This window comes from Siphateles boraxobius, unplaced genomic scaffold (assembly GCF_051911475.1).
Source record: "Siphateles boraxobius isolate OS27281-9 unplaced genomic scaffold, OSU_SipBor_1 56, whole genome shotgun sequence".
Classification (NCBI taxonomy): domain Eukaryota; kingdom Metazoa; phylum Chordata; class Actinopteri; order Cypriniformes; family Leuciscidae; genus Siphateles; species Siphateles boraxobius.
In genome coordinates, this window is record NW_027509182.1 from 11,413,728 (window position 1) to 11,435,377 (window position 21,650).

General features: G+C 36.0%; 1 protein-coding gene across 5 annotated transcripts in view; it reads right to left on the bottom strand.

Moving 5' to 3' along the window:
- The window catches only part of smtnb (smoothelin b), an 86,771-nt gene that overhangs the window by 12,812 nt on the left and 52,309 nt on the right, over nt 1-21,650 (bottom strand). For 3 of the 5 annotated variants that reach the window (XM_077206783.1, XM_077206784.1, XM_077206786.1), the window contains 7 exons: nt 16,506-16,579; nt 6,088-6,261; nt 3,952-4,027; nt 3,750-3,782; nt 2,339-2,512; nt 571-633; nt 423-486 (listed from right to left, as the gene is read on the bottom strand). In XM_077206783.1, the coding sequence (XP_077062898.1) occupies nt 423-486; nt 571-633; nt 2,339-2,512; nt 3,750-3,782; nt 3,952-4,027; nt 6,088-6,261; nt 16,506-16,579 (658 nt within the window). The remainder of the gene's footprint in view (nt 1-422; nt 487-570; nt 634-2,338; nt 2,513-3,749; nt 3,783-3,951; nt 4,028-6,087; nt 6,262-16,505; nt 16,580-21,650) is intronic. The other 2 variants (XM_077206785.1, XM_077206787.1) reach the window with 1 other exon arrangement.

Sequence of the window (21,650 nt, forward strand, 5' to 3'; positions counted from 1 at the left end):
TGCAGTGCAAGTCTTTCATATAGGCTACATAAAATAATTATAATTGTGTGCTTGGGACACGGCTTTTAATGGTGAGACTTTTGTTTTTGTGATCAGGCTCACAAAAATTATATAAAAATTTGGATTTAGATTTATCTAAAATATAAAGAATTATCTGCATCATCCAAAATCTTCATATCGGTGCATCCCTAATTAATTTCTTTTTAAAAACAACTCTTACTGACCACATTTAAACAGTAGTGCACGTAAGATACGATGTGATTTTACATGACATTACGTTAACTTCATTACTGTTATCTAATACCTGAATAGTTATTTGTTCATTATTTTAAAAATGAACTAACTGCATAATCATGCACAATAAAACCAGGCCTGAAAAAGAAAAGTAAATAAGGTCATTTTTAAAACTTCAAAACACTCACCTTCCGACCTTCCTAGTGGACGTGGTGCTGGAGTAACTGTAGGATTTAGTTTGCACTGAGCCCTCTGAGATGAGAGAGAAGAGGGTTTGATGTGAGTGCTGATGGAAATTAAGACTAAATACAGAATACAAAAAGAGCTCAAACTCACTGTCTGTCTTCTGAACATAGCTGGATTCCATAATAGTGCTGCGTGACGTCCTGCCGGTATCATCTGCACACACAACCAATGACAGTGGGGTTTAAAAGACAATTAGTATTCAGCTATATTTTAAATTTAACTGCACTGACACTAAAACAAAATTTGAACTGAATTAAGCTGAATAATGACACCCATTGTCTTCTTTAGAGCTGCTTTACAGCTGAAATTGACATTGAATAACATTAACAGTGTTATTTCCCTGTTTATTAATGTGAAGCTGTTTTGAAACAATATGTACTAGTTATGTAATTTAAAAAAATTGTTTCTCTCATTTTAAAGAGGTCAGTCAATTATAAGAGATGCTGTTAGAATAGAAGTCTTAACCTTCCTAATGCAGTTAAAAAACTGCAGGCACCTTTTGCATTCCTGGGTCAGTTTTGACCCGATAGAATACCTTATAAAAGAGTCATAACTGAAGTTATTGACCAGATACAATAAATAGTTTTAGTTAAAATATTATGAATGAGTGAATGCGCTAAATTTTGGATGCTACTGTTTTATTTCCATGTTATTCATATATTTAACCCCTTTTTATTTATTAAATTGAGAAAATTAGAAATTTTACATGAACCACAGAAAACAAAACATGCAAGATGTTTAGACATTTTTTTTCCTGAAATGGTCCAAAAATATATATTTTCGTTATTTCTATATCATCTTCTGTCTGTTTAGTGTTTGTGAGTGCATATTCATGTTTACAGTGTTTGTGAGTGCATATTCATGTTTACAAAGACAATTCAACCCTAAAAGTGTGTGAGAGATATGAGAAAGAGATTAAAGGTGCTCTAAGCGATGTCGGGTGACATCACTTCTTGTTGACGTTTAAAGCATTGTCAAACAAAACGAAGGCTAGCTAGCCCCTTCCTCCTCCTCATCCGTGCACTAACCCCCCAAACCGCACTCGAAACCCTTCTTGTCGGTTATTGGCTGGAACAGTTTGTTATGTTTCGTGGTGCGGGTAAGCCCAGTTTGTTTTTGTTGCCGTTTATGGAGACTGGGGTGTCTGCAGAGACCGTGTTTTTTTACAGTGTGTTCAGAGGACAGGCAGCTAGCGGATAGTGAGGAGATGTTTGTTGTATGCGACAAAAAAAATGTTTGGCCTAAAAAACGCGTGACATCGCTTTGAGCACCTTTAAATATATTTTACACAATTTTTTTGAGACAAATCTAAATACGGTAATAGATAAAGTCGGCATAACATTATGTAAAGCCTGAGTTGATACCTGGGTAAATTGACCTGAAACACAGTAGATGTTACAATGTACTCTTTTAGTTAATGGTCATATCTTATATAAAAAGAAAAAAAGAAAAGTGTATTTTGATAGTCTTGACCCATTTCCAAGTTGTATTCCTGTACCAAAATCTATCGATTTCTTAGAAAGAAACTGTTTTGTACCTATTCCAGGTCAAAACTGACCCAAATACAATTTTCAAGGTACACAAATATTTCACTATATTGCAGTAGATTGGAGGGCTCTAAATCAGTGTGAAAATGAAATGAATTCGGTCTGCTGGCTTTCACTTCACAACTCAGTGTTTATTAACTAATAGCTTTCTCCAGGTATTATATATTCCTTGTTTGATTCCTAGGGTCATGTCATTTTAAATTATGACTGGTTTTGGAGCAAGAATCCAAGACTTGAACCCTGAACTTTACAAGTAGACTGAAGGGGGGAAATAAAAAGATCAAGAGGCCACTGCATTACTGCTGTGGTACCTGAATGGGAAACACGATTGGTGATCTGGCTGGTAGTGGAGCCGTCTGTGGACCGCTCAATCTTCTTCATCACCACTTCCCTGGTGTCTGCACCCCCCCGAGCTTTCTGAGATCTGTCCACCCGCTGCTGTCTCAGCTCCTGCAGACGCACATCTCTCTCCTTCTCTCTCTGGTCTGAGGACACGCGCAAAACCAACAGCGTCAGGATGATGTATGAAGAAGGGAAGAAAAATTAAGGTGAAGACCACATCAGTACTTCTCCAATGAGATCCATGCGCTGGGCTAGGGAGTGTGTTCGGGAAACCTGATTGAAAACATTACTTTTGCATCTTTGGTGACAGAGAAATCACACACTTCAGAAACTATCACTATCGCTTTCATAGCACTCGTGTGAAAGTGCTAACATCTTAGATTAACACCGTAGTAGGGTTGTGTGATATTTATGGTCTACGATATCGCAATTGTAGTTTTGACATTGTGCGAGCTGACATGTTGGTTTCCCTCGTGAAAATCGTGATATTGATGTGATACCAAATGTGATGTTTATCTCATACAACAATTTAATATTGTGAGTTATATTTTAAAAACAATAATATAATTATACTATTGTTTCGTTTCATTTCGCCAAAGAAAATAGTTCCGAACAAAGCCAAAGCAGAACAGTTGTGCATGTCAGAAATAGACAGCAGGGTTTAGTTTCTGAATGAATCTGAGTGAGTGAATGATTCAATGAACTATTCGCTTTTTCCCAAATAAATCAACCATTTGAATGAATCGGTTGAAAGAATGACTCCCTCACGCACTCATTAAGACAGTAACCTGCTGCCATCTACAGATGATTTTAGCTTATATTTAAAGTATCATTTCATATTTAAAAATTCATATTTTTTAAAGCTTAATCTCATACCGTCATTTATGCATTCATGCCACCTCTGAGCTGCATTAAACACTGTGTACACGCATAATGCAGCTTCTGTGAAACTAATCACCTCACAAAATATAAAAACCTTTGGGACCAAGTCAATGTACCAGCACAAAAACCCACTTGTATTCAGCAAAATATTGGCAAAGTATTTTAAAATTCCAGAAAAATAGAAGATACATTTTTTTTGTCGATATCACACACCCCTACACCACAAATGAACATCGTACCATGTGTGTAAATTTGATCAAGCAAACAATGCAAGCAGTACCATATGATAACGAACTACATTCACTTCATGCAGGGTCAAACCACATTAATACAATGACAAAATCACACGTGGTACTTCAGTGAATAAAAACGACAAACCGTATCTGCAACTACACACCAAATCTATAGCCAATGAAGCTCTAAATGACCCTTCACTAAGGCCCTGGGCATTAGCAAGGGGTCAGCAGGGCAAAAACACACACAATCCAGAAACCCTACCCATTTCCTCCTGTGTGCATCCCAGCTTAGCCTCTGAGAGCAAAGAGAGAGAAACAGGGCTGAACCATAGGGAAGTAAAGAAGACAGACTGTCTCTACACTTTATATGTTGAAATACACCCATCAGTATATAGAGAGAAAAAAGGAGGAGGAGAACAAGAGATGAGTGCTGTACAATAAAACAAATGTAGAGAGATAATCACCTCGCTTTTTCTTACGCAGTTCTCTCATTGCAGTCCTGATCATTTTCCTTTCTTCAAAATCTTTGCATTCATCGAGCTGAAAAATCAAATGAAAAAACAACAACAACAAACAAATAAATTAACAATAATATATTTATAAAGAATACTTCCATAATATGTATTGCTAAAAGATGTATTTGTCAATTAACAAATCAATGAAGTGCGCACTAACTTGGATGGGTTAAATAAAGGGTACAAAATCTGAGTATGGGTTGCAATCCTTGACCTTCACATTTCATGTCATTTAGGAGATTTAAGTATTGGTCTGTTTTATTCAAAGCAAAATGATTCTCAAAATCTATTACAGGGTTCCTGCACACTTTTTAAAGTCAAATTTAAGGCTTTTTAAGACCTTTTTAAGACTTGAAGAAATCAAAATTAAGACCGTACATTAGGGGTGTGCAATATTGACAAAAATATATCTCGATATTTTAAACGTTTTGTTGATAATAATTAGATGATATTTTACTGATTGTGTTTTTGTGCTGGTGCAATGGCTGGTTTAGGCCTGTTGTTGACAGCAGACTCACGAAGATATTCATATTTTTCATATTCTATGCAGTGGTCAGTTCACAGCAGTGACAGAAATGATTAATTAACGTGCAATATTTGCCACCTTAAATTGATTTCCAGGGGCATTTTCACCTATATATGGACATTTTTTCTAAACTTATTTAGAGTTCTGCATCACCTTTTCTGTCAAATACTAACATTCAAATTATTCAAATTAAATTATACAGTAATTATACTTATTTATACTAATACTTAATTACACAATAATTATACAGTACCACCGTTACCAGTCAAATTAAATCATTCAATCAAAATCCATCTTTGCAGTTCAGAGGTGACACAGAAGCAGCATCAGAAGAGGCATTAATATTTACACTCCATTTACAATTGCATAAATAAAGCTATGAGATAGTTTAAAAAAATCCATATTCAATATTTAAATATGAAATGATTTCTAATTTTAACGTTTTAATTAAAGGGTACTTTAAATATGAAACTAAAACCGCCAGTAGGCGGCAGCAAGTCACTGTCTTAATACCGTAAGCGAGTTGAGGGAGTCATTCATTCATTCAACCGATTTGTTCAAACGGCTGATTCATTCGGGAAAGAAACAAGTGATTGTTCATTGAATCGTTAAAATGACTCGTCTAAAACGTGGATTTCAGTCAAGAAATCATCGGTGTCTGTTGCATTAGACTCTGCTACGGTTTCATTTTGAAATTCTCGTCAGCGAAATAAAGGGAAAACAAATAATATTGTCAATATGGTGTCTAAAAAGTAACTCACAATGTTAATTTATTTTTAATTTAACTATTGTATAACAAAATATCACACTTGTGCACGGGAAAACGGCACTCTTACTGATGTGATATTCTAATATAAGAACATAATATAAATATAAGACAATAACTAATTTGGGGACATAGGCCTACCTATAACTGCACTGACACATCACGCAGTGAAAGCACGAGAGACAAATGCGATGTCAGCTCACAGTGCCTCGTACATCGTTAAAACAATGATTACAATATCATAGTAGACAATACACATCGCACACCCCTACGCACAAAGAATGAACTTACTACTGAACTGACATTTACCAACTTTCTTCTTCTCTCCTCTCTCGCGTGCAGGAGACAGACGTTATTCATTCTGCCGGCCGCGAATGTGATGCGAATTGTCACGTGAACAAGCAAATCCACAAAGATAGAATATTAAAAAATAATACTACGCTAATTAGATAGTTTTAATTTGGAAAACATTTAGATATGTCTAAGTCGAAGTGTCATCTAAAATTTAAGACCTTTCATAAGTAAAAATAAGACTTTATAAGACTTTTTATGGCCTTAAATTTTAAAAATCTAATTTAAGACTTTTTAAGACTTTTTAAGGATCCGCGGGAACCCTGTATTAATGAAGATACGATCGGATATCGCAGGTGAAAATGTCTTGATGTTCAGGCACACGCCGAGAGAAAGTAATCAAGGGGTTTAAATAATTAAGAGATTGTATATTCGTAAGGTTGTATATAACATTATAACTGGTATATTGGTGTTCAGAAGGTCAGTGGGAGAAATCAAGCACCATTTTGTCCAGGATCTCCTCGTCCTCGATGTCCTGCAGCTTCTCAGAGGTCAGCTTCTCACTTTGTTCCTCTCTTTTGATGGAGGTCATGGATGAGCCATTAGGAAGCATCGGGACTTTATGAGCCTTCTCACTCACAGATTCACCCACAAGAGAAACGGGCTCCGTCTCCATCTGTGTGTGTGTGTGTGTGGAGGGAGAGAGAGACAACATCATGACACCTGTATACATTATAAAGGTAGACTGTCAAAAATTACCATTATTTAAAATGCTATAGTAAAAACCTGTTAATTGGTTAAGAGCAAATTCCCTTATTCTACAGTGAAAAACATAAACAGTCCATAAATAGTGAGAATAAATCTAATGGGAGATTTAATGTAATTTTTACTGTAAATTTTTTAGAATTGAAAAAGAACAATTATCTTATAATTTACTGTGAAAAAACATTTTGTGGAAAAATTTTTTCCGAGGAACTTAAATTCATCGTATGTACTGCTGTTTTTTTACCGTTAAAGTTTTCAGACTTTTTTTTTTTACATTAAGAGCGAAGCTACAAGCTACTTATTTAAACTGATAAACGGATAGCTTCACTTTAGTTTAACTAAAGTACTGTAGTAATTAAACGAAATGCATGAGGATTAAGGTGACAACATTAAAAAGCATTTGAACACCATGAAAACTAAATTTACTGATAATTTACCACTGATATCATATGATATAATATGTGTATCATTATTTTAAAAGATATTGAGGAACAAGCTATCATAAATGGTTAAACAGCCTTATATGTCTAGCACAAATAACATCATTGAATATTCAAAAAGGCCCCTTAAGAATACTGATATTTTTCCATGGACTTAAATGTAAAACTATAATGTAGAAATGCACTGACTATTGCCTCACCACACATGGTCTTTAGCTTAAGGAAGAACTTAAGTGTTCCTTTTGTTGTTTTTATATTGTGATAACAGTAGTTACACTAACATATTAATTAGAATCTAATAATTTTTCCATATTAGTTTAATTTCTTTGATTCTATGTTTCAAATAAATGGCTTTCCTGCTCATTTTGAAACAATTTTTAACCTTTAAGTTTACAAAAATAAAAAAGTAATCATAAAACCCATGTAAAACATTTAAAAGTATGATGATCATCACAAAATTCATGTTATATTGTGTTAAAATGCATGAAAGGTGTATGGAAAGAATACATTTATAATGCTGACAGACATTTATAATACTAAAAACAAAGTGATGACATTTATAAATCTGAACAGCTAATCCCTAAAGCAGGTTATAATCGACAGCAACACGATTGACATCAGGATTTAAGAGAGGGGACAATAAAAATACCCGTCCAAAAATAAACCTGGCAAAGAGAGCAGAGTGATGGAGAGATGGGCAAGAAAGAGTAGAGAGTGAGTGAAACCATTACAGCAGAAAGAGGAGATGGAAAAAGGGGCTGGTGGAAGGGAGGGAATGTTTCTGAATCTGATCTATGTCTACAGCTGTGTTTACACAAAAGCCGTGGAAGCTCGCTGACATTTAGACAGGAATGAGAGCTCAATGATTTCTGTGAATGTCCCTGAGAGCCTCAGCCTGCCGCTCTCCTCCGTGTCACACTCGGTTCTTCACTGATCTCACCTTCAACAAGCCGCCAGCGCCGTCGAAGTGCATGTCGGGCCGAGCCGGACGGTTAGTAACAGAGAAGGTTTCGAGTATATGCACTTTTAGAGAATGCAAAATTATTAAGGTGATTTGCTGGGATAAAGTGTGGTCGTTACCCCAGAAGTCTCATATTAGAAATAAGGTTATAGAAATACCTTTTCACCGGTTTTATCCAGCTAATCATTATTTAAAAAAAAAAAAATGTATTATCACAAAACCACCTTGCATTTATTTTGGCATTGTACTTTTTCTGTTATACTGGGGTGTAAGGTACAAAAATGTATTAATGAAAATATTCAGTGTTCAAGACCAGTTTCACGCTTATGGGAAAATGTACTCTGTAAAATATGATTTTTTTTAAATTTCATTTAATTATTTATACTTTTGACCAAATTTTATATTCATAAATGTAAGTTTACTAATCAGAAACCAAATTTTATGAGTTTGTTGACTGAAGTAAGGCTGTGTATACACAGTATTACAGACTCTCTGAATAAGAAAGCTGTCAAAACTTTAAAAACCTGTGAGCTTTACAACATATTTATTTGATATATTTATACTATCCCCTGGCACCCTTTTCTTTTTCATATAGTTGCTTTTGTTGTATGTATTGTATGCATAATGTTTAATACTTGTATTTGGACAAAAATGTATGTTGCTTGAATAAAAAAAATAAAGAAAAATATGCTAAAAATAATAAAAAACAGCAAGATTTCTTTTAAATTATAAAACGTGCAATGGAGAAAAAAAAAGAGATTGGAAAATTAGATGTCCAAGGTATGAGATGCTTGGGACAACAACTTTATGATCTGCATACAGTTATGTCAAATCAGATTAATGCATTAAGGGTGTTAAATGTATTTAACCGCATTAGACGGTTCATTATTTAATTAATCTCATAAGGTAATGTGCTAACTCTGGCAGCCCAAAAAAAAACAACCATTGCATCCACTCACAGTGAAGCGCATCATCCCACACCAAAGACCTGCACCAGACACACAGAAATAGACTCGAACAGTCACTGCAAATCTTGTGCCACGACGAGTTACCATCTTTTTACCTCGTACTAATCCCTGATTAGCTAGGCTTTGCTTCACACTAGCAAATTCAGATGGTTTTTAACCCACTTTTGACCAGCTAAAGCATATTCAAAGCTGAAAACAAACCTGACTGTTTTCAAATCTAATGTTCACTTTAGCACATGCATGCAAAATTAAATTACTACCGACTTTTTCCTACCCACTGAACTAATTGACCTATACCTAAAGCGCAACTTGCCCTAAATCAAAAGATCCCTGGAAAATCTGCTCTGACTGAATCAAATCTCTTCTTGGAAGCAAACACTAAGACTTTCAATTAATCAGACAGCAATGGGTCACATGATTCATTAGTTTTCAAATGACCTGTGCCAAGCCATAAAATCTATTTGAAGCATAACTTAATGCACACAAAATCAATTATTCATACTAGATTGGACTTTGCATGGGAAGTTTACACTCCTTTCCAATGAAATCTCGTCTATTTTTGAATGTCACAGGCTTCAATGAAAGAAAATCTTAAGTATCTTAAAGTTTTAACTTAAACCCCTACATTTAGATAACTTCCTTGGCAGATTTTCCAGTCCACATTATTCACTATAAGTGCATATGGCAAATAACACAGTGGAAAAACGATTCTTTCAAAACGAAAACCATCCAAATGATGACAGCAGACTCATAAAGGAAGAACAATTTCCCATCATTCATAAGCATAAATATCCAAAATACTACCTTATCCAATTTTGCAAAAGTTAAAAATATGCATCTTTTGCATCTTCCTCACAGTTCAGCTGCAGGATGAAATCACAATGTTAGGTGTTCTTGGTGGTTGCCAGTGCATTGCTATTAATTCCCCAATCAAAAGAGCCCATCCCAAGTGCTCTCTAGATATGGCTTAGTCTGTTTTTCGCTCACGTTATCGCAAAATGTATGAGCAGTAGTGATTCTTTGCCTCACCAAGGTCTGGAAGATACACACACACACTTATACTACCATGCTATTGCTCCGCGAGACACTGCCGGTTGGAGACGATACAGGCGACATGTGGCAAACAGCAGCAAACGCAGGAGGGTGCATCTCTTGGTTTACTTCAACATCAGATGGATTGCTATTTTCTGGATCGACATCTTGCTCTTCGGTCAGTTTCGGTTCAGGCAGTCCAAGAGCATCACAAAGCGCCAATACTTGCCTTGCAAGCTTCTCTTGCAAGCTCCTTAAACTTGCATTCTCCTCTTGTAAGGTGGAAATGGCTTCGACTACAGACGTTGTTTCCTCCAGACGTGCCTCGATACTTCTGCCGAAAACCTTCAAATCGCAATGTATCTCTTGCACGGCTCGTTGAAGATTAAGTTCGAGCTCATAAAAACGCTCATCACTGGCTTTTCCGTCTTCATCTTCAACCGTCTGTAATAAAAGGTCTCCGATCACGGCCTCTAGGCCCGACTCGGCACAATCCTGCGGGAGACTGACTTCATCGCCTAGATTTGGCGTGGGGTCCAAGCTGACGCCAGGCATGGTTTGGTTAGCAGCTTCTCTATGTGCCAAATAATCTATAAAACTTCAACAATTAGAGTCTATAAGACCAATCAGACCAAATCGCCTTGCAGTAGTTACAGACTACACAAAATACACCCCCAGTTGAGACAAATCCCAGCCCTTTATACCTCACGCCAAACCCCTATCAGCTGTCCAACACGTCAGCCAATGGCGAGCCTTGGAATTCGGTTGCCATGGCAGCTGGAGGCCCCGGAGCCCCTGCTAACTCAGGTGCCACAGTCATCTATTTATCAACAGTGGCCATTATTCCAGTAGGCAATCACCCATAAGCCCCTGGCTCTCTTTATTTAGAGCTCTTGTCCTTCACACCTTTCACTAGCTGAGAACAAAGTGCAGGGCAACGGTGAACAATGTGGCCGCATGCACATTGCAGCAAGTCCAAGGCACAAACGGTTTATTAGCTTTTTTGTTAAGATGTCTGAAAAACCTTAAATCTTAGTAACAGACGTACTACATCATCAGGGTAGGGTTGCACCAGCCGTTTGTAAGTTCTTACTTAAATTGAAATGTAGTGTCCACACCAGAGGCTTACTAACTACTAGCCGGTTTGTAAGTAACTCGGTTGCACCATTTGTTCTTTAAGGCAGAACTTAGTTAGTAGGTCGCAAACTCTCCGTAAAGTAATGCGTAGTCGCATAAGGACGGTTTTACCCTTCAATATGTGAGAAGAAGATGTGTTGAAATGCTGTGAATTTCAGTTTATCCTCGATACTAACCTTTTACAGGTTTTAAACCTTATTACAGGTTTTAAAGTTACAATGAAGCAAAGTAGCAACAGATCTGTTTTTGTATTGTGAGTGTGACATACATCTGTGAGCAATATATATATATATATATATATATATATATATATATAGTAAGGCTGTCATTGGTTGTTGACTGGATGAAGGCAGATTTGAATGAGCGTTTCCAGTCGATTGTAAAAATAAAATAAAAAAATAAGTAGCATTTTCTTTTCAAGCTATCTTTAAGTTTGCTTTATCATAGGACTGAAACATTATGCAACATTTGTGTGTACAGTGTAGACAGGCTAATTTCTTTTTGCTGGACAAGTTGTCCCAACAAAGCATGATGCAATAAAATATGAAAAAACTTACAATAACATTGGGTTTTATAAAATGTCCATTTTGATGAGATAATTGGAAGTAAGCATCTGTATGATCAAGAACTGACTTACTGTAATGCTGACGTGGTAAATTTGTCACTACTGTACATTAAAGAAAACCCCATTATACAAGCATTTGGTTGAAAGCGCTACTGTCCTGTTTCACATTTCAGATTTTTGGCCTTGATTTGATGTAGCGCAGCAGTTGTCTTAACTAAAACGGGCTTTAGCTGTCATTGGGAAACTTTGAGAGGCCAAAACCACTTCTGAACTTGTTGGCCCAGATGAAGGATCATTCAATTGCATGACTGTGTCAGCATATATTTGAGGCTCAGACAGCTATTCCAATCAGTTCAGTCTCATTCGAGCGACAATGACCGTCAGGCGCTCAGCCATGCAACTAAAAATATCTTGCATAGTTTAAAACAGAGCATCTAAATATACCACCACAAGCAGTAAAACAGAGCCAACAAAACAAACCTTGTGAAGAATTTAAGCATGCACAGCCGGAAGAAATGGCCATGCAGCATTTCCTGGGGAAAGTTTTGTTTTTAAAAAAAAGTCTGTTTTCCTTATAGACACCAACGTATGAAATGAAAAGGTTACGGCTTCCTTCTAAGAAAGGGCAGTGAAAAGTACAGGTTGGCATTGTGTGGTGGATATCCAGAAATAGTCAGTGGGACTGTGGTTAGCATAAGCTGAATAGCACGAATTACACAAACACAAAGTATTTAAATATATATGTTCACTAGCACTGAACATGGCATCAATGACGTTATTCCATTCTACGAATACTAGGGTGATATATAACTTTTTTTTTGCCCTTGACTAAAAGTTAACTAATACAATGGACAACGTGTTGCATGATTCATTTAAATACTCTCCAAAAAAAGCATATACCTCAAAAAATTGCTGTGTCCACACATATCACTGGTGTCTTGACTAGTATATAAAGTACATAAACTATAAAAAGTAGCTGAATAACACAAAGACCGGCTAGTCCAACTACATTAATGTTGAAAGGCCTAATTAAACTCATACAATTTGAAGAATAATAATGTAAAAAAGAAATTTTGGTGTTCGCTTGATTTCTATTTCAATCACATCTAGCTGGATAACCCCACACACACCGTCATCGGCACAAAATATTGATCCACATATTGATCAGCTGTGTCAACTTGAGTGACATTTTTGCTTTCACACTAAAAACTTCAGTCGGTTGGGGCAGTTTTAGACGATTTTCCGTATACCACTCCTTTTTGGTTTTCACATCAAGTCTCTCCAAACCTTGCATTAGTGTTAAAAGGTTTGAACTACGTCTAGTACAACCTGTACCTCGAACAACCGTTGAGGAAATTACTTTAAAAGGAACAGAGAAGCAAAGGGGAAACAATATCCATTTTACGACCACCCAAATGCATCCGTTACGATCAGTTGTTAACTTCAACAGTGCTTTACATTTGTCTGTCATTGTACTTGTAATAAAGCTCAACCAAATCCTGTTCAGGTGAATGTTTGCTAGTACAAAACAAGCTACTCCTCAAATCAAACTCATATTTACCTCTGTACTAGATTGTCGTATAGAAGTTTGCAGTCAAATCATGATCCCTGCTGTCTGTGTTTTCCCTCAAGGCTTTCTCTTTCTTCTGTCGCGTTCACACAGAGACATTAATCCCTCATTTGTGCGTAAAAGCCTCACCAACCTGCTAATGAACCGTTAGTGCTTATCCTTTAACGAGATTACCACACTGCCCCACATGTGTTAGAGATGCAAAGGGAATTACCAGCAAAAAAAAAAAAAAAATGCATCTACTTATTTACTAGTTCTTATGACTACAAATATTATACCTTAATTTAAGCGCATAGGAACATCTTTTCCTCCCTTGTTTAAAAGTGTGCTTAATTATATTGATTATGGACTTGTAGTGTACTTCAAATCTTAAAAGTATATTTAAAAAAAAACTGTACTTGTAGATAATACAATACTAATGAAATAAAAGGCCAGATAACCCTATTTCAATAGTCCACTTCAGACATTCTACTAAGTATAAGTAACTTTGCAACTACTGTACAACTCAACTAACTCTAATTAAAAGTATTAGAAAGGATTCTGCTTAATAACTGCTAACACTATTTTCATGTGTTGACCAACCTAAAGTATGCATGGAATAACTGATGATGGGCTGTTGCATTATTTTCCTAATAATTCAACATCCCGGAGTCAATTACTTCATTTATATGATCAATGTGTTGAGGTGTGGTAACCAGTGTTTTATTTAAAGACAATTGTCAGGTTTTTGTCCTTTAAAACGCTTGTATGTAGGAGTAATTTCTTACGCATCTCATCCCATGCCTCAGTTGCTTATTCCAAAATGTAATTTTAGAGCTAGTAACAGAGGCTTCAGCCATTGATATGCCGACAAATCAAGTTATTAGAGAGATTGCTTGTGTGTGTGTGTGTGTGTGTGTGTGTGTGTGTGTGTGTGTGTGTGTGTGTGTGTGTGTGTGAATGACCTCGTTCTGTGCAATTCTCAACTGTGTTCGGCAGCAGCGCCTCGGCTAATAGCGAACTTGTACGTTTAAAACCTCGCTACTGACAAATCTCATGCAGCTTTTCAGTCGTGAAACTACTTTACTGCTGTAGATCTTTTAAATAACTTAAATAATTTGGCAAAGTAATGCATGGAACTACTTAATCTGTGCACTTCCCAGAAAATAATTGCACACCTTAAAATATTCATCAACCAATCAGAATGAAGCATTCAACGGCCCTGTAGTATAATTGATTATAACTTTCACTAGCGTGTTATTCAATATTACATTTAAAGTTAATATATTTTAAATGTATTCAAGTGAAACCTCGTCATTACAAATGTTTAAACAAATATATTTAAATGCATTGCATTTAAAGTTTCAATAAAAATGATAGTAACGTATATTTTAGTTTACCATAAATGCATGTCAGTAAATTCAGTAGTAAACTTTAATCATATTTCACAAGACAATAATAAGTACTAACAATGTACTTAAGTGTGTCAAAAACTCTCTAAAATTCACCTTAACTGCATTTATTATAAATTTAAACAATGATACATTTTAACATGCAATTAAGTGTCTGAACAAACAAGGGCTGTTATCCATAATTGGTCACAAAATTGCAGATGTCAGCCATTTAAGAGTTTATTACACTCTGGCCTCTTAACCGGTTCTGTATTAGCTATTAGGGGAGACTGAGGATGACTAACTCACAAAGGCTACACACACACTTACTAACACACACACACACACACACACTTACTGACACACACACACACCAAATGTTTGAGAGTTCTAAAGGTGAGACTGAATCATAGTCACTCCCACAATTGCTATGATGTCAAATAACAAATCAAATGTTTTGGCATCGTGCAGCTGCGAACTACAAACACTAATGCAAACAGTTCAGCTTGTTTGGTGTCTGTGCTTTCTGACTGAAGTTATCTTAGTGATTTGAAACGTATTGTGTCAGACAATTTAAAGTAAACCACTGTTGACAGAGGCGCTGTGTTTTGTTCAACCTTTTTACAAGCAGTGGCTTTTATAGCGCGTGCTCTGTTGCCATGTCTGCTTTTTATAAGCATTTTTTTTATAAAGTCGCTTATTTATGAGCAGTTATGTTGTTTTATGCTTTTTTAAAGAATACAGTCCCGTATTAGGTCTTATTCTGGTGAGGCAAGTCTCTTGTTTTGGCCTTATTTTTCTAGGGAGATCTGGCAACACATCTTAACGCAATTATTAACGAGGCATCCGAGTCTTTTTCAGTCATCCTTTGGCTGTGCTACAGTATAAGATCACGCTATCATTCATTCAAGTCTTAAATGAGTTAAAAAGTGTTAAATGAACAAAGTTGTGAGAAAATGGGATGGCGTCAGATTCACGTCATGTGCATCTGGTCTTAAAGTGACAGCAGCCTAAAAAAACCTATGTGAACTTGTGTCTGTCATTAATGTTAATCAAAGAACAAAACACTGCTCTTGACTGAATCTTTTTTGTAGCTTTAATAAGGATTAATCTATATTCAATTCATAATTAATGCAGAGAATACTGTGTAAAGCACTGTTTACAACCTTAGCGTTGAACCCTGTATATTAAAGGCACAGTTAAATGTGACATTTATTACAATGGGTTTATGTGAATATATTGTTTTAAGTTAAATTAAAAGTTCTTATATTTTTTAAAGCCTATTAAAACGTTAAAATTGATAGCTTTCAATGATACTATAATGCTAAATGGTTATAATGGTTAAATTTTAGCAGGAAATCTATTTAATAGAGACATAAGTATCAATACTGGTCTCAGTCCCTTCATTCACAGTGCTTGGTAAAAAAAATGTCATTAAACAAATATTTAGAATATATTTATGTGTTTCTATAATTTTAGAGATTCAATGTGAAAGTATTACAATATTAAAAATATATGAAAAACTATATAAATACAAAAATGTGCAATTATTTAAATTTTTTGATTGACATGCATGCATTCTATATATATCATATTTGATATTTACATATATATTCATTTGAAATTATGATTTTATGACAACTTAATAATGTGAAAGTGTGCATGACATTCACAGGTCATTGTAGGGTTTCTTTCCCACGAACAGAGGAAACAACATCTTTGGTCCTGGAGGCACTTCCTTTCTGAAGCTTTTGTGAATAGTTCACGCCTGTCAACTGTTTCATTAGTGAGTGAAGAGACGATTTAAAGTGTCAAATTTACACTGAGACAGTGTAATTCAGAGGTGAGTGTCTATCAGGGAACAAATCAGATCCTATAGAAACACTACACTGGAAATAATTTATATGTGAGCCGTTACTAATTTAATATGCAAAGATGACGTTTACGTAAAGGCCATAAGGGCACAGCAGCAAAAAAAAAAAAAAAAGAGAAGATGGATAATTCATATTAAAATACTGACTAATATTAAAAGTGGACCTCAGGGCAAATGGTGAGTAGAGGTTTTCAATGTCTCATCTGCATGCAAATACAGTTTTGTTTTATGTTAAATACCTTAACAGAGGATCCAGATGAGAGAGTTGAGCTGGTGAATTTGAACGGTGTCGCTCTTAAACCAAGAGTCAGCTCTGAGAAAACAAGGGAAAACAGCAAAATGAGAACAGTGAAGATCGTGACAAGATTTAGATGAGACTGAGCTTCTTAAGAACGTCTAATGATGGTGTACGGTTTAAAAACATCATGCCACCCCAAGAAATATTTACACAGCACTGTTTAGATGTTAAATAGACCTCTGGTCAGAGATGATGGAGCCTTTAGTCTGTTATGTAAGCTGCCACAATGGCACCACATAGGGCTCATAAATTAGCATTGCCACATTACTGCTAATGTAAACACTGCTCAGCGCCCTCTGCGTTCTCTGGATCAGCATGGGATATAAGGACACTGCTTACTGCATTACTGCCTAACAGTTCTGTTACTTGAAATAAAACAACTAAAATCCAGACACTTATTTTATTTCAGTTAGTTTGAAAGGAAAAAATAATCTCTCAAAATTACAAATAGTTTAACATAAATTCGAAAAGTATAAAAACAAAAGCTAAATTCAACTTTTGATAAAAATAATGGTAATGTCCAATCATCATCTTAGGAAAGGAAATGTCTGAATTTGTATCGAATTTTGTGTGATATGGTCTTCCCAGTCATATCAAAAAATATTAAGCCAAGAAAAGGTTGTTAAAACTATTGTGGTTGATATCAGATGAAATTGAGTGTTGCGTTAGTCGCATTGCTTTGTGGGGTCCAGTCTCACTCCATGTGTTCTGGTTGCAAACTGCACATTTTGACAAACATAGTAGGTCACCTGGGTATTTCATTTCATGCATACTAAGTACCAGAGTTCCCGGCCTTTTTCACCAATGAATTTCCATGACTTTTCAAATGGTTTATGATTACTGCGTAAGCATTTTAAAAAGCATTTCCACTTGTTTGTCTCAAACTATTGCATGGAATTAAAATCAGCATATTAGAATGATTTTTGAAGGATCATGTGACACTGAAGACTGGAATAATGATGCTTTGCATCAAATAAATGCAGCTTTAGTGAGAACAAGAGACTAGTTCTTTCTAAAACATTTTTTAAAACAATGGTATCAAACCCAAACCTTTGAATGTGTGTTTGTACAATACGCATGTTCAAAAGTCTCCAAATGTCTTGATCCCCCCCCCCCCAATCTAATAAAGTAAACGTGTTGTTTTTCCATCAGAACTTGATACTGTTCATTGAAACCGTCATGTTTTATCCCAAGAGATCTGGTTTTCGTCAATAAATTCCCAATAAAAACCTCTTTGGCCAAGAACACACTGCTGATGAAATCAAAGAGTGGACATTGTTCTTAAATAAAGCTGTCTGTTCGGTTTACGGTGTCTTCCATCAGTTAGCGTAAGATTACACAATATGTCAGTTTCCTTATGTGGTTCAGTGAGATGGTAAACACTCTTTTACTGGAGGTCTATAGCGTTAAATATCCGGAGGCTTTCAAGTACATTTTCACTGCCTGCGAGACCTTTCAGAGGCAAAGATGAGCAAAGCACTTCCAAAAAAGGAAGATCTGACAGAGCTGTGGCACTATGACAAATAAGGCCTGTTGATGATACTGAGAAGAGACAGACAGAGAGAGATATGATAAAATGAGAAGAAAAGTGTTTGTGTTTATGCATCAGGCAGGCGAAAGAGGGTGAACCGCAATGTGAATTATGATTATATAACAAGGGTCCTTAGGCACACATGCCAGTAAACTAACATATAACGGTTATTTTATATCACTGTGATAGTATATATGGCATAGCTATGTATGGTACACACACACAGACACACACACACACACACACACACACACACACACACACACACACACACACACAATGTCTACTTTTGGATAATCCAGTGAATTAGATGCTTTACAAATGAATGAATGTACTTAATCGCTTTAGATAATTTCCCCTTTTTATTTTTTTATGCAAATTTGCTAAATAATAATTTGTTAGAAATATCAATTGTATCATATTTTGTTAAGTCTGAAAACAGCTTCACATTTCAAGTTAAAAACTCAAAACAGTGAAATGAATATTGCTCACATGACCCACTTTCAGTGCATAAAGAGATCCGCTTCAATCCATGTGAAAATAAAGACAAATGTGAAATTCATGGTAACACCTCACAATAAGGTATAATTTGTTAGCATTAGTAAACTACATTAATTAATATGAACACTGAATAAATCTACAGCATTCATAAATCTTAGTTTATGTTAATCTCAACATTTAATAATACATTCATAAGGTCAAACGGTGTACTGTTCTTGTTAACATTAATACATTTTTATTAACTAACATAAGCAAAGGTTAATCAATGCTTTAAAAATGTATTGCTAATTAGCTGTGTTTCCATCCAAAGTTTCAACTTTAACTTGGAATATGCTTGAAACATTTGTGAATAAAGAACGGCTGCGGTAGGAGAAGAACTGTGGTAGGGCTGCACAATATATAGAAATATCGCAAATGTATATTTCACGATATGCATATTGCAATAACTGGGGTCATGAACAAAAGACAAAGAGAAAAATCACTCACCGCTCGTGGCTGAATAACTTTTGTAGCTTTAATAAGAGTCAGTATATATTTAATTCATAGAGTGAAAACTAAGCAGTGTTTTATTTGTACATTTGATTATTCAGTTTCTGTTGTTAAATGAAACGCGTATTTAGGTTATATAATTTTAAAGATATTTTAAAGATAATTTAAGTTTATTTTACACACTTTAAGCATTATTGTATCGCGTATCGAATATCGCATTATTTAATGAGTTATCTCATATCGCACTTTTCTTCAATATCGTACAGCCCTAAACTGTGGGTCTATTTTAAAATATAATTAATGACTTGCGGCTCAGAGCGTGCAGACAAAACAACAATAAACCCGGTCGTGTTATCTTGCTTTCAGAGGCGTTTCCGTGCAGTCGTTCTGGGAGCTAATTATACCGAACCACTTTAACGACAGACTTTGGCTCAGGAATTTCAGAACGACCAAAACAACATTTCAGACGCTGTGCACCAAGAACAGTCAGGCTGGTTAGTCCAGTTATGACGTCCAGTCACGCAGTCACATGACTTTTTTGATGTTTCCATCATAGTTTATGCTCATGTATTCTTATCGGACAAAGTTACTGTATGCCTTTATAGTCGCTAGTCACCATTCACTTTCATTCATAAAGTAATAAATAGTAACCAATAAAGTGTAACCAAATGCTTTGTTCCTCGAAAAAAGAAAAACAAGGGTTTCAAATTATATGAGGGTGCATACTGTGTATATGATGATGATGATGATGAGATAATTTTCATTTTTGGGGAACTATCCCTTTAACTACATTCATAAGTAGACTAAAGTGACATCCGAGTGAAATGAGTGAAATCCACTCCCACTTAAAAGAACCACAAGTTCCCACAAAATAGATTCTCATAAAGTTTATATGCAAAGCCACTAAATAGGTTTACTCATTCATCACTTGAATCATGGAGGAGGAATGTATTAAACTATTTCATTATAGGGTGAAAATTCCAATATGGCTGCCAAACTGAGAATATGCACAGCTTGCACTCAAGTTCGTTCCATCATCCCACTCGCCATTCCTCGTGAAAACATCTGTGAAACGCATAGCACTGTTGCTTTCCAAATAACCTGGATCGTCTTTTAGCCATTGCTAGCTTTCCATTATCCAGCTGTCTAGGCCTGTGATCTAGGCAAAAATCCATAATTCTTTTAGAAGCATCATTTGAAACCAATCCTAATGTACCATAATATAAATTTCCATACAGAATTCAAACCCAAAACTAAAAAGCTAGATTTTAGCATACTCTAGCATAATTTGTTTGCACTTGTCACAGTTTGAGATGTAGTGGACATTGCTGACAAGGGTACGCTGGCGCTCTCTGGCTGCCGCTCCTCTCTCCGTTGTGATGCGTTGTGCTTTCTTCATGTATGTCGGGAGATTGCTTTTTTTGATGTCGGCCTGGTTGCTTCCTATCGGCTCTGTGGACTCACAGATAGGCTTTTTTGGAGCGGGTGCAGACGAGGCTTCAAGGAACATGGCCTTACAGTACACCTCTCGCCAGCTCTTATCCCTGAAGCGGAATTACCATCTGTCGGGGGACACCTACGACTACTGTGACCGGGCTGGATTACTGCGGCCCAAACGGTATATTCATCGGAGCACAGGGCGAAGTTACGTCTCTTCCTCGTCGTCTTCTATCCCAGTTTTGAACTGCCGGCGAAGGATTAAAAGACTGTCTTCCTCTGGGGTTGATGTTACTAACTTTTCTGCTCTGCCGTACGAGCGGCATTCCTGTGATGCGGTGTCTGCAAGCCCTCTAAAAGCCGCGCTACTTAACGTGCGCTCTGTGAACAACAAAGCTTTATTGCTGGCGGATTTTATTATGGACAAGAAGCTGGACTTTTTTTTTATTACGGAAACATGGCACAAACAGGACGATGGTTTTCTTTTTAATCAGCTGACTCCAGCGGGCTTTGGACTAATTGACGTTCCACGAACTACAGGTAGAGGTGGTGGTATCATAGTTGTTTACAAACTGCAATACAAGATTCATCCAGTGTCCATTTCTCCTCCTAACACTATTGAATGTCTTGTTTTAAATGTGTTTGATACTCACTCAGCTCTCCATTCTGTTATAGTCACTATCTATCGACCTTCTAAACTGAATAAGGACTTTCTGTCTGAGTTTGCTGATCTTCTTTCTATATTGATTGTCAGATTTAAGAGAATTTTGATTCGCGGTGATTTTAACATACATGTAGATCAGAAAGCCTGTCTCTTGGCCAAGGACTTTCTATCACTCTTGGACTGTTTTAATTTATCTCAGTTTGTGAATGTCCCCACTCACTGTAAAGGACACACGTTAGATTTAATTATTGCAAATGACTTATCTCTTTCTAATCTCTCTTTTGTGGATGTTGGACTTTCTGATCATCTAGCCATCTTCTTTAACATTGAGACATTTCATTCTAGTAGAGAGACTTCACGAACTATTTCATTCCGTAAATGGCAATCAATTGATCATGTTACCTTTGCAAACTCGATTGTCTCTTCTTTAGATGACATGTCTTCTGCTCTTCTTGAGGATAAAA